At 36.5% G+C, this 13903-nt stretch overlaps 1 protein-coding gene across 1 annotated transcript in view; it reads right to left on the reverse strand.

Moving 5' to 3' along the window:
• Positions 1-13903, reverse strand: part of STK3 (serine/threonine kinase 3) — a 320157-nt gene that overhangs the window by 251623 nt on the left and 54631 nt on the right. Inside the window, exons 2-3 of the mRNA XM_065895191.1 lie at positions 11168-11248; positions 4334-4462 (exon numbers count right to left, since the gene is read on the reverse strand). Coding sequence (XP_065751263.1) covers positions 4334-4462; positions 11168-11248 — 210 coding nt within the window. The remainder of the gene's footprint in view (positions 1-4333; positions 4463-11167; positions 11249-13903) is intronic.

Consider the following 13903-nt stretch of genomic DNA (forward strand, 5'->3'; position numbering starts at 1 on the left):
TGAATCCCCAATAGTGAGGCGTTACATACGTCTTGCAATCCATACAGTTCCCCATATTTACCCCATCAGAGGTCTTATCACACTATACTGAACCAGCCTGTCCATTCATCTGTCTTGCCCATCTGACTGCAAGTCCTTCCAAAGTCTGGCTCATTCATTGTTATATCTCTTATGTGCAGCACGTAAGGGCTACCAGCAGGAGTAGGTACTCAATATATTAGTTGAATAAATTTATTTACATAATATATATATTTAATTTATATTATATATATATATAAATAAAATAAATTAGGTGAATAATTGTGTACCCTGATGCATGCATTAACAAATCATTTCTCTTGGTTTAGATATGAGAAATTCCTTCTCCAGAGTGTCAGTACTAGGAATGTAGAAGCTGTGTCAGTTGTGGTTCCCTTATATCCACATGACCTGGCACATAGTATTCAAAAGTAATGCTGACCAGCTCTTGCCTCCATCTCTAGCACTGCCTTGAGAATGAGTACTTTACTTTGAACTGTTGGAATCATTGTATAGACATTGCTTTCTTCAGCACTGGCCCTGGAGTCAACAAATGTGGGTCCTCACAGTATCCTAGTCATTAACTAGCTATGATCTAGGACAATTCATGTAAAATCTCTACGTCTCATTTTCTGTACCCATAAAATAGTTCTTAATTATGCTTTAGCACCAGAAGTCTTTTCTCAAATAAAATTTTAGAATGAGCTCCAACATAGAAAAAAAGATAAAAGCAAGGGCTAAGTTTCTCACTCTGCTCAATTCTTCACTGTTGGAAGAAAATACCCCTAGAAGCACCTCCTTAGAGCAGAGTACATTTGAAAAACTCTAAACTAAAGTACACCTACAGTTGGGACTTCCCTGGTGGTCCAGTGGTTAACAGTCCATGCGTCCACTGCAGGGGGCACGGGTTCGGTCCCTGGTCAGGGAAGATCCCACATGCCGCAGGGTGCGGCCAAAAAATAAAAAATTAATTAAAAAATTAAAAAAAAATAAAGTACACCTACAGAAGTCTAGTCTACAACCAATATTCTCTGATTTAAACATTCAACAAATACTTACTGAATGCCTACTCTGTGCCAAGCACTGGACTAGGCACAGAAGATTCAACAATAAACAATGCAGATGGGTTCCCTCAAATATTTACGCCAAAATGCAGTATTGAACACATTTAGTACTCACTAAAATGAACAAAAAAAATTAAAACACCCTCTTGTCTCTTTTTAGAGTGTAGAAAGCAAGACAATTTGCCAATTGCCCAAATAGCTGCATAGACTTAAGAAAATATATCAATTTCAGAAATACAAATTTCATTTTCTCTAACTAAAATTCCACTGTTTTATGTGGGAATTTTTCAATTTGTACTGTTCTCTTCCAAATCATTTTTATGCCAGTTCTCATTAACACATCTGCATTGACACAAGTAAGTAGTAGCTAAAAATGTAATGCTTGTTCCTGCCATTTCCCAGTTTTTCACTTACCTTATCTTTTAGCACTTTTAGGATCTTTTAACCAACCAATTTTGTTTTTTGATCCTTCACTATTTCCTAAGTTCAGTATGAATATAAAAGTGAAATCTAGAAGACAGGTTCCATTTTTTTAATCAATATTTGTTTTACCATTTCATTCAACAAATATTTGAGAAGCACTTACTATGTACAAGGCATTCTGCTACAAAGTGGTACAAAATTTCTAGAATTTATTCACGTTTTCTACCCCTTTAATTCACTACTTTTCTTTCCCCTTAGTAGTTTCAAGTACATAACAAGAACAACGATCAGATTTCCCTAGGGTCCCCTCAACCGACAATGCTCTTTCACATACTCCTTATCCATACCATATTTATTCACATTCGTTTAACAAAAAGTACAGTGCTGGGCATTGTGATGTACGCTAAGAAATATGATTCCTTCTCTCATGAGTGAAGAAAGGATAAAGATAGTGAAGACATTTCAGGAGACGCTACAAGAATTAGTGTCATCAGAGGTATCAGAAAAAGAAACAGATGAATTCTCAGTTTTGTTGTTGAAAGACTAAGTACATGATGATGCTATTAACAAAACAGGAATTTGAAAGGCTTGTCTGCAACAATTAAAAATTTGGTTTTAGAATGTTAAATGTAAAGTTGCTTCTGGATATTCCAGTTGAGTCATCCAGGCAGGAATTAGTAATACCTGTCAATACTTGAGTAGACACTATGTTGCAGGATCCAAGGGCACTTAGTAAGTCATAATCCCAAACTCAAAGAATTTAAGAGTCAAGTGACAGAGAATACAAATAAACAGGTGCTTAAAAGAGAAACTCAGGTAAGAGAGAAGCCTGGAAGCATAAGCACTGGCCAGATCATGAAGGCCCTTGAATGCCATCCTTAGGAGACAGGATCTAGCTAAGCAATGGGGAGCCACTTAAGGGTTTTAAACAGAGAATGGCTTGATTAGGTTTGCATTTTAGAAATAACACTCTAGCTTCAGGGAAAAAAATGGGTTGGAGTAGGCCTAAATGAAAGACAAAGTGAACACACAGGAAGCTGTTGCAGAAATCTGAGGAAGAACTGATGGGTACCAAGATGCACAAAGGTTAGGAGATGTATAACGGGTAGTATCTGAGACACTGTGCCCTTCCTAGAACACACTCAATTAAAACCTCTAAAGCACAACATTAGTACCTAACTATTTTTAACCAGTAGAATAAAATAATAATAGCAACATGCAAATATTAAGCACCTGAAGAGCCCAGCACTACACTATGCTCAATCTTCCCTTACCTACATCAAACTATGGGAACCACATTCTTATCAAGTTACAAATCAATAGAGGTCTGGAAAAACTCTGCAATTATATATTTTGACCTGGGAGCTGAGGAATGTATTATTTCTTCTATAACCACTTGAATTTCCAGTTATATAGCCTTCATGGAAAATATGTAATATAATCTAAATATACAGCACCACAATAAAGAAGAGCAAAACTGAACAGACCCAAGCAACAAAGTTCCTCTAGGACAATTCAGTCACTTCATTAGCCAAAGAGCTTACAGTATATGTATCTTACATACTGTTGGAAAAGATCTTACATACTGTTTTCCATAGATCTCTTACTAATAGGGCCCTGATTTGATTAGGGATGACAATGTGTCCAGACTCCCCTACGTTCGCCAGCTATAAGTCACCGTGTGACTCAATTCTAATGAATAAAATATAAACTGAGGGTTTCTGGGAAAGCCCTTTCCCACTTCTCTTCTTCCTCCTGTCTGGAATGTAGACAAAATGCTGGAGCTGGAGCAGTTCTCTTGCAACCATGAGATAATTAGCATGAGAACAAAGACCACATGCTAAGGATGGCACAGTGTAAGAAAAAGCCTATCACAGTTGTTACTTTGTTGCTGCTGTATTAAGCCTATCTCTAGACCTTTTATAAAGGGAGAATAATAAATCCCTCTTTGATTAAATAACTACAGGCCTAACACAGTCCTAATTTATACACTCTGCATCCCTTATAAAGGCCAGGCTACTTACTAGGGTATATAAGATACTTCATTATCAGCTCCATTTACCTATCCAAACTCATTTCATATCACTCTGTCTCTTACTTTCCACTGCAGTAATTCTAAACCTTGTCAGAACAGCACATGACAGTGAACTGTTTTTCACCTTTCTACCTTTAATTCTCTTTACAGTCTCTCATCCCTCTATTTCCTCACCAAATTTACTCTTCCTCTGCATTCCAGACTTCCTGACTCCTGGCTGAGGTAGGTGCCCTGCCTCTTGTTCTCAGATCTCCTCATGTACCAGTCAGTATAATGACTGTGCTGACTACAGCTATTTGCTTAAGTATCTGTCTTCCCAACTAGATTACCAGCCCCTCAAGAAGAAAAACAATGTCTTAGTTCCCTTGATATTCCTAGATCCTGGCACAGTACCTGGCCCACTAGGGATGCTCAGTATGCCTGTTAAATAAATTAGAGTTACATAAGACATGACTGCTTTTAATTAGTAAAAACAATTAAATCAAAAGGATGGTTAAATGACTTTTCCTTAATATCAAAAACTAATTCTCACCCATAAATTTTCCCTGAAAATGAAAAAAGGGCTTGAGTATTTTCTTTCACCACATGTGCTTTATAATATCATTTGTGCTTTAGAGCTGAAAGTCCTAAAGACAACCCTACAAAGCTATTCTCATCTTCCTTGAAACATTAGTCTCCCTTCCGATGGGAAGGCAGAAGAGAAAACTGAACAAATGACCAAAGAACACATTTTATCATACATTATTAGCAAAACTTATCAAAATGAAGGTAAAGAAATAAAATCTCTACATACCTGTCACATTGCTGCATTATGGAAATTTCTTTGATTATTTCCTGAAGATCTGACTCAACAGGTACTTGTTTAATTGCCACAACTTGACCAGATTCCTTATGTATTGCTTTAAACACACTTCCATAAGACCTAAAAGAAACCAAGACATTTCTTTATTTTTCCCCTTTCAAACATCATAACTATTAGAGAAAAATGGTCTATTATGAGTTTTTACATGTAGTCTTTTCTTTTTTATTTTATTTTTCTTAAATTTTTATTGGACTATAGTTGATTTACAATGTTGTGTTAGTTTCAGGTGTACAGCAAAGTGAATCAGTTATATATATACATACATACACTCTTTTTTAGATTCTTTTCCCATATAAGCCATTACAGAGTACTGAGTAGAGTTCCCCGTGCTATACAGTAGGTCCTTATAAGTTATCTATTTTATATATAGTATCAATGTAGTGTTTTCTAATTTAAAATACTACTTAATGGTGACAAATCAAAGTAAACAAATTAAAAAAGTGAATTATATCTTAGCTTTTTTTTTTTTTTTTCTGCGGTACGCGGGCCTCTCACTGTTGTGGCCTCTCCCACTGCGGAGCACAGGCTCCGGACACGCAGGCTCAGCGGCCATGGCTCACGGGCCCAGCCGCTCCACGGCATGTGGGATCTTCCCGGACCGGGGCACGAACCCGTGTCCCCTGCATCGGCAGGCGGACTCTCAACCACTGCGCCACCAGGGAAGCCCTATATCTTAGCTTTAATGTTTCAATTATAGACTTAAAATTCACTAAAATCATCAAATTAATAGAAAAAGATTTGCTGATTTTCTTATGAATGAAAGAAATAGACTTACGGTTTGTCAACTCAAACAAATGCAGCATTAAGAAGATACATAAGTAGAAGTTAAAAGAATGAAATACAGAATAAAAACAGCCAAAGTCTCATGTTAGAAGAAAAGGCTGATCTCATCTTCAACAAAATCATCCCCAAAATATCAAAGTACAATGTCTGTTCAGACTGCTTAAGAGCAACTGAAATCTTCAGCTGGAGACCACACAACACCAAAGTTAGAGAAGCAGGAAATCTGGTCCCCGCCAAGTCACAGATCCAAGGTCTCTCAGATGCTCCTTTCACTATCTTCTTTTCCTCAAGAGCAAGACCACACACACACAGATAAATAAAATGAGTAACAGGATCTAATGGCCACTTGCTCAAAAACTGTCTCTGCTACAACTCTTGAAACATTGCCAATAAATATTTATGTGTCTTAAAAAGCAAGAACAATGAGAGAGGGAAGCCATTTGTATTTTGAGATGAATTAGAAGATAAGGTAAAAATTGCTATCACTTAACTAAATTCTTATTGTAAGTCAGGTACTATGCTTGATGTTTTACAAGCATTATCAAATTCAACCCTCTCAATTGTGAGGTAAAATACTATTACAGCCATTTTAAAAGATGAGGAAATAGAGACTCAGATACCAGTGACCAGCAAGGCCAGAATTCAAACATATTCTGACTCCAAAGATCATGTTTTCCTTACTACATTATTTCTACAGAAGAGAAAGAAGAGCAAGCCGTTAGAGACATGGGATGTTTCCTAATATTAGGAAGCTATGCAGAATCATTTCAAATATACAATCTTTTAAAATAAGTGAAAAATGAGTGACAAAGCAGTTACTTTAACAAAATGAATTGCATTCTATCCTCTGTTTCTTTGGGCTTTCTGAAGTAATTTAATTTAGTTTGATACCCAAAGTCACCTTTGGGTTTGTGTGTGTGTGTGTGTGTGTGTGCGCGCGCGTGCAAGTGTGTGTATAGTCCTAATTTACACATACACATAACACACACACACAGGTAAACCTCACTTTTCAAAAGTTCACCTCACGCCCCTTTGCTTTTACAAAACACCTGGATTAGTACCTGTTTCGCTAACCAGAAGAAATTCGAAGAAGATTTACCCTTTTACAAAAAAAGGTGAAAAACAAAACCAGCATTCAACATGTGTTTTTGCAGGAGCCATCACAGAAGGAGAAAGTACCATGAACAGCAAGAGTGGCACCGCCAAGCTCATTCCCTGGAAACTACACTCAGCATCACACTGCCTGAGCTTTGAACTGTGTCTGTGAGCATCTGTGCTTTATCTCAATTTATTCTGTGTATCCATTAGCAAGACGTGTCATAAGGTAACTGCTTGTTTGCTTTACAACATTGCAACTTACGAAAGGTTTCATAGGAACGCTCTACTTTCAGAGAGCGGGGGAAATCTGCATCTCCCCTTAGAAGCCATATCTCTGTGTGTGTGTGTATGTATGTGTGTGTATATACGCGGGTGTATACATATATTTTTTTCCCTCAAAAGCTAATCTAGAATTCATTGCTAGATTATATATTGTCAGTTAAGCAATGCCATCAGTCCCTTCTAAGGTCTTCTTGTCACTACAAAGGAGGAAAACTGGGAACCACATCTCCCTATTTCCCGTCCCTGAATGGATCCCAGTTAAGAGTTTGACAATGCATGAAATCTAAATGGAAAAAAGTTGAGGAGAAACTATCATTCTCCAAATTTAGCTGTAGCAGACGCATTAGCAGATTTAAGATACACAGGGGCTTCCTGCCGAGCTCTGTGATCATCAAGATGCTGCTGCTGCAGACTAAGATCGTTGGTGGGAGCTTCTCAAAGATTCTTAAGGATTCCAGCAGATCCCAAGTGAGCTTTCTAAGAAACACCACTTGAGTACTCCAGGCTGAGATCTTCAGCACTGGCTTCTCTGACCTTCAGTGACAAAGTCCATAACCTTTGCATCCCTGGCCCTTCCGCAAGTCATTTGAGCCCTAAATTTCATAATAAACTCTTTAAACCCAGAGTACACAGAGTAGCCTTTCTTTTCCTAACCATGTCCTGCTACCAATAGTTTTGGGGAAGGAAATGGTTCTAAGGGAAGGAATCTTAAAGATGGGAATATTGGATTCGTTTTTTCTTAGATTTGAATACAGTGATGGCTTCAAAACAAGTGACAAACAGCACATTGATAGCCTATGGTATTTAGGGGCAAAACAATTATTTATTACTATCCTTAGTTGCCTGGAGTCTAGGCAAAGCTTTAGAAGACCATGTATCAACTGAATGTCACAGTGAAAATAAGGGTACAAAGACTGCAGAATGGAATGGCTGCTCCTGCCTACACTGGAAAAGTCATAAAACAATTATAACAAGCTCAGGGCTTAAATTGCCAGCCCAAGACTGAGAGACCCAGAAAACTTCTGAATGCTCCAAAAGAAAGTTGTAATTCTTATATGCCCAGGACTGAGACTTCTGAAACCCAAACTCGAAGTCTAATCTTGCTGGAAGCTGAATTACATTGCAAACTGAATTCACAACATCACCAGGACTACTACGCTAAAGTTAGGTTTTTAACTGTAAAGAAATGTACCCAGAGAATTGGTATTGGGATATCAACGTAGATTGTTATTAATCTGAATACCTGAAACCCCAACCCCTACCAAGTCTCCCTTGTCAGCAAAAGCAACCCTGTCCCCTAGTCTGAGAAAATTAACCTCACGATGCCTGAAGACTCTATAAGACCTTACTTGAGGGAACTGCCTTTCAGGGAAATGCAGATCCTTTCCCAGACCACCTCTCATTGTTCCAGACCTATAATTACACTCAAATTCCCACAGACACCAGAGGAATGAATACAAAATCTGACTCAAGAGTACCTACTAGTCACACCAAAAGAGGTGTATGATTTTGTCAGTTTTTATTAGCAGAACCCTAAAGAATATGTGTGGCAAGAAATTCTAAGATTTCCAGGGAGAAAGAAATTTACTTCTAACAAACAGTTGAGAGTGTCCCTAACAGTCTGCTCAGCTAGTTAACTAAAACCCAGCCTCAACAATGGCCCACATTAAGTGAGATGCCAGGGATCCTCATTACACATCAGAGGAAGGAGATCAAAGGCTCAAGTAGATGGAATACTAGAATAGATATCTCACCATGAGACCTGCTGGCCCACCCTCTAAGTATGCTCACTGAGAGAGTCCAGAGAATACTCCCTTTACTGGTGTCACTGAAAGCTGTATAGTGCAGGTCAGAGGTAACAGAGATGCCAACACTGAAATAAGTTCCCTAAATTTAATGGATGTTGGGATCCATTAAGAAGTGAAGTGGCAATGTCTTTCCATCTGAGAAAAGGTGGGCATGGTAATCATAATGGGTAGCAAAGTAAGGCTGAACTACAGTTTTCTTTTTTCATACATCTAGATTTTTTTTTTTTTTTTGGCGGTACGCGGGCCTCTCACTGTTGTGGCCTCGCCCGCTGCGGAGCATGGGCTCCGGATGTGCAAGCTCAGCGGCCATGGCTCACGGGCCCAGCCACTCCGCGGCATGTGGGATCCTCCCGGACTGAGGCACGAACCCGCATCCCCTGCATCAGCAGGCGGACTCCCAACCACTGCGCCACCAGGGAAGCCCCATACATCTAGATTTTGATTAAAGTTATGCTGGCTTCATAAAAATAACTGCAATTCTTTGTCCCTTAATGACTGGATAAAACTTAGCTGGTACTTTTTTTTTTTTTTTAGTAAAATGAACATAGCATAAAATTCACCATTTGAAACATTTTAAAGTGTACAATTCAACGGCATTTATTGCATTCACAATGTTGTGTAATCCTTACCACCTCTACCTAGTTCCAAATCATTTGGAATCTGCTTTCTGTCTCTATGGGTTTGTCCATTCTGGATACCTCATATAAATGGAATCAAATGTGACTTTTTGTATCTGGCTTCTTTCACTGAATATATGATTCAAGGTTCATCCATACTGAGGTATGTATTAGCACTTCATTCTTTTTAATAGCTATATAATATTCCATTGTACAGATATATCACAGTTTGTTTATCCATTCATCAAGTGATGGACATCCCCACATTTGGCTATTGTGAATACTGCTGCTATGCGCTAGTATCTTTTTTTTTTTCTTTAAAACATCTTTATTGGACTGTAATTGCTTTACAATGATGTGTTTGTTTCTGCTATATAACAAAGTGAATCAGTTATATGTGTACACATATCATGAGCTGGTATCTTTTTAATTAATAGATATTTAACTGTCTTTCCATCTTTTCTATGGTAATTGATATATCTAAGTTTAAACTTCTTTGGGAGTCAATTCACACAATTCATATTTTGTTATGGAATCATCTACTTCTAGATTTTCCAATGAGTTTTCATAGAGCAGCATTTAGTAGTCTTTTAATTCTTCAAATTGTTTCTTTATCATTGCTTGTATCTTCTTTCTTATTCCAAATCTTCAATTATTTTTGCTCTTTTTTCTTTAGTCAAAGTCAGAACTAGGTTTAACTACTTTAATGACCTGTTCAAAGAAGTATATTTTATATACATGTATTATTTCTAATATTTTTACTTTCTATTTCATCAATTTCAGCTTTTTAGTTCATGAATTCTCTATTTCTAGTTTCTTCTGCTACATTTTATTATTTTTCTCAGTTCTTTAAATAAGCACTAAGTTATTTTATTTATTTATTTACTTACTTACTTTTTGGTCTTTCTTCTTTAGTAGTAAAGAAATTTAAAACTAAATATGGTCACCTAATTACAGCTTTGCTGGATTCCATAAATATTAGTATGATTTGTTCTCTATTTCACTGTTTTCTAGATAATTTGCAATTTCCTCTTCATAGGTTACCTCAGATTATCTTTCTTAATTTCCAATAAGTGTGGGTTTTATCATATTGTAATTATTTAGTTCTAATTTTAGTAGACTATAATTAGAAATGTAACCTGGAAAATCCCTTTTTTTAGAATTTGTTGGGGTTTTTTTGTTAGTTTTTTTTAATCAGTGGTCCATGAATATACCAAAAAATGGGGGTGGGGGGAGGCAAGAATAGTTATATCAATGTAAGTATAAATACATTCCATATATATGGGGGGTGTGTGTGTGTGTGTGTGTGTGTGTGTGTATATATATATATATATATACACACACATATACATAATCAAGCTTGTTGATTATAATACTTAATCCCTTTAAGTCCTTTCTCTTTTTTCCTTATTCTGTCCAATTCAGAAAAAGATATATTAAAATCTCTCACATGAATATATTTTTATTAGATTCCCTAATGTTTCTAATAGCTTTGCTTCAGAAATTTAACTGTCACAGCAACTGACACATATATGTTTCATTATAAGCTGTCTTTTATATCATTACCTAATATCCCTCTTTATTCTTCATTTGAATATTAACCCCTCTTTACTCACTTAAGATCTTTTAACTTTAATTTACCTGATATAAATATTGCCACTCCTGCTTTCTGTTTTTTGGTGTGATTAGTTCTTATCTGATATCTCTAATAGGAAATACCACTATATATCTACCCTTTGTATTACATGGGCATCTTATAAACAGCATATAGCTAGGTTTTGCATTTTAATTAGCCCTAATAATTTGTCTATGAGAGAACTGACATTTAGTGAAAAATGTATTTCACTTTATTCCTTCCAACTTACATTTAGCTTACTACTTTATATTTTTGTTTTCTCTATTTCTTTTTCCCTATTCTTGCTAATCTAAGCTGTTTTAATTGTGTTTTGTGCCTTTTATTATCCTGGAAGTTCTCCTGTACTTTCAGCTTTTCACTATGGAGTATGATGTTAGCTTGGGCTTGTCATATACGGCCCTTCACTATGTTCAGGTACATTCCCTCTATACTCTTACTACTCAATTCAATCAAATATACTCTAGTGAAAGACTAATCTTACACGGTATTTTATAACTGTTCTGTCATTATCTAAATGCTACTTTCATGTTTTTGTACTTACCCTTCTCCCAGTTTCTCTAGTACATCAAAAACTTCTTCAGGCTGCTTAGTCAAACTGTCTTCACTCAGCTTTTTTAGCTTACTGATGAGAAAAAGAACAGAAAAAATATTTTCCTTAACATCTTTCATAAACGTTTTAATTTTACTTTTAAGAGGCAATATACTCAAATGGTTCAAAAATCAATCAATATAAAAAAGTATACAGTATATAGTCTCCTTCCAACCCCTGTTCTTAATCTTCCCAGAAACACCTCAAAGAATAAGCACTTTTATTTGCTTCTTGTGAAACCTTTATACAGATATGAATATATATTTTTATTTCTCCCCCTTTTAACACACAATATAGCATTTTATACACAATGTTTTTTATCCACACTGTTATATATTTTTTTTGTTTTAGTTTTTTTGGTGGTACGCGGGCCTCTCACTGTTGTGGCCTCTCCCATTGCGGAGCACAGGCTCCGGACGCGCAGGCTCACTGGCCACGGCTCATGGGCCCAGCCGCTCTGCAGCACGTGGGATCTTCCTGGACCGGGGCACGAACCCGTGTCCCCTGCATCGGCAGGCAGACCCTCAACCACTGCGCCACCAGGGAAGCCCGCACTGTTATATATTTTGATGTTTTTACTTGACAACATAAAATCCATGTTGGAGATCTCTACAACATAAATACATAGAAAGCATCCTCATTCTTTTCTTTTTTACATCTACATCCTGTTCTGTTGCAAAGATGTAGTATCTCTTACTCTCCGATCCTTTACTTATGGATACCTAGGTTCCCTTTTGCTAATATAAACAACACTGCAATAACTAAGCTTATACATAAGTCAACTCACACATGTGCCAGCATATCTTTAAGATAAATTCCCAGAAGCGAAACTGCGAGGTCAAGGGAATATATAAACACACACAAATACAGAAGTATATATATTGATAAATAAGCACATATACTGTAAGTATAACCATATGTCATAATATAAATTTAATAACATAAGATCACTATTATAATAACTATATAGTAATTATTAAAATTTTGATTGATTATATTATGGTATATTTTATCTACTATAATTGTATGTGATATTAATATATATGTATATTAATAGATATTAACAAACTGCCCACCAGGGGGCTTATACGAATTTAATCTCCTACCAGTAATATATGAGAGAGCATCTTTTCCCACAATTCCACCTACACAGTATTGAACCAAATATTTCAGCCAATACATTAGGTGAAAACTTGTAACTCAGAGAAGATTTATTTTGCATTTCTCTTACTATGAGTGAAGGTGAGCATCTTTTAATATAATATAAAACAAATCATCTATTCATGTTCTTTGCTCACTTTTCTCCTGGGTTTCTGGTCCTTTTCTTATCTGTATATAAGGAAAACTGGCTTTCGTTTAGGTTGTACATATTTTCATTTGTATTGACTTCACTTACGAGTTTTTAGTTTTATGGTCTACTTGACTATTTGCCATAGAGAAATGTCTTTTTATTTTGTTTTTTTTTAAGTTATCCATAGTATGGCATGTGCAGAAATATCTAGAAGCAAGAAATGAGAGGCATTATACATGGTATGTCTGAAAGACCAAAAATAATTCGCTATGAATAAAGTACCAAAAATAATTCAGAAAGAATAAAGTAAAAGTGGCCAGGATGTATTAAAAAGGGTCAGGTTAAAAAGAGTCTTGTAAACCATGTTAGGAGCTCTATTTTAAAAAGATCACTTCCCCTGTAATCCAGAGGAAGGACATGCAGTAAGCAACAGTAGAAAAGGGAAACCAGTAGGGGATTATTCAAAATATGTATGCAGAGAATATAGTAGTGGCAGTAAGAATGGAGAGAGGATAAGCTAATCAAGATATTAAAGAGGCACAGTCAACAGAAAGTGGTTTTGATTAAATATGGGATGATGCAAGAGAGGAGTTGAGCATGTCTCTTAATAAGTCTTTGGCTTAAGCTAATGACTAGATGGCAATGTTATTTACTAAGCTAAAGAACACCAGAAAAAAGTCTGGAGGGGAATAAGATGGGTTTAACTCCTCTCATCCAAATGCAGATTTCTAGCAACCAACTGTATATATGAATACCAGCAGAGATCTGAGTTGGCAATGTCATTTTTGGTGTCACCAGCACACAGATGAAGCCTGAAGACATGAGAAGGGATAAAATCATCAGGAAAATGTCTAAGAAGACGTAAGGGTCAAGAAGAGATCCCAGGAAAACATCAATATTTAGGAAATGAGGTCATGAAGGACAAGAAAGTAGTACTTGACCATTTTCAAATGCTACTGAAAGTTCAAATAACTTAAAGATTTAAAAGTGTCCATTACAGGATTTCCACTTCTGACCGCAAGGAAGTAAGAGGATCCAGAATTATCTGGCTGCTGTAAACAAATAAAAAACTCAGAAAAATATAGGAAGCAACTATTTTCAGACATGAGATATCAGATATTTCAGGACGGAGATCCATGAGAAAAGGGAAAGAAATAAGCCCTACTATCACCCAAGCTTTAGATCTGTAGGTTATGTCCAAAATGTAGCACAGGGAGAAGGGAACCCAACAGAGCCCAGCAACTTTGCTGAGTTAAAGAAACAAAGATGGGAGTTTGGGGAGGCAAGGCAAATAAAATGTGCATTACAGAATACCTGTGAGAAAAGAGCTATACAGAGAAACAGGTCCATCAATCTACCTAGGAGCTCCCTTGACTATTTAGCTGAATGCCAACCTG

This window comes from Phocoena phocoena, chromosome 17 (assembly GCF_963924675.1).
Source record: "Phocoena phocoena chromosome 17, mPhoPho1.1, whole genome shotgun sequence".
NCBI lineage: Eukaryota > Metazoa > Chordata > Mammalia > Artiodactyla > Phocoenidae > Phocoena > Phocoena phocoena.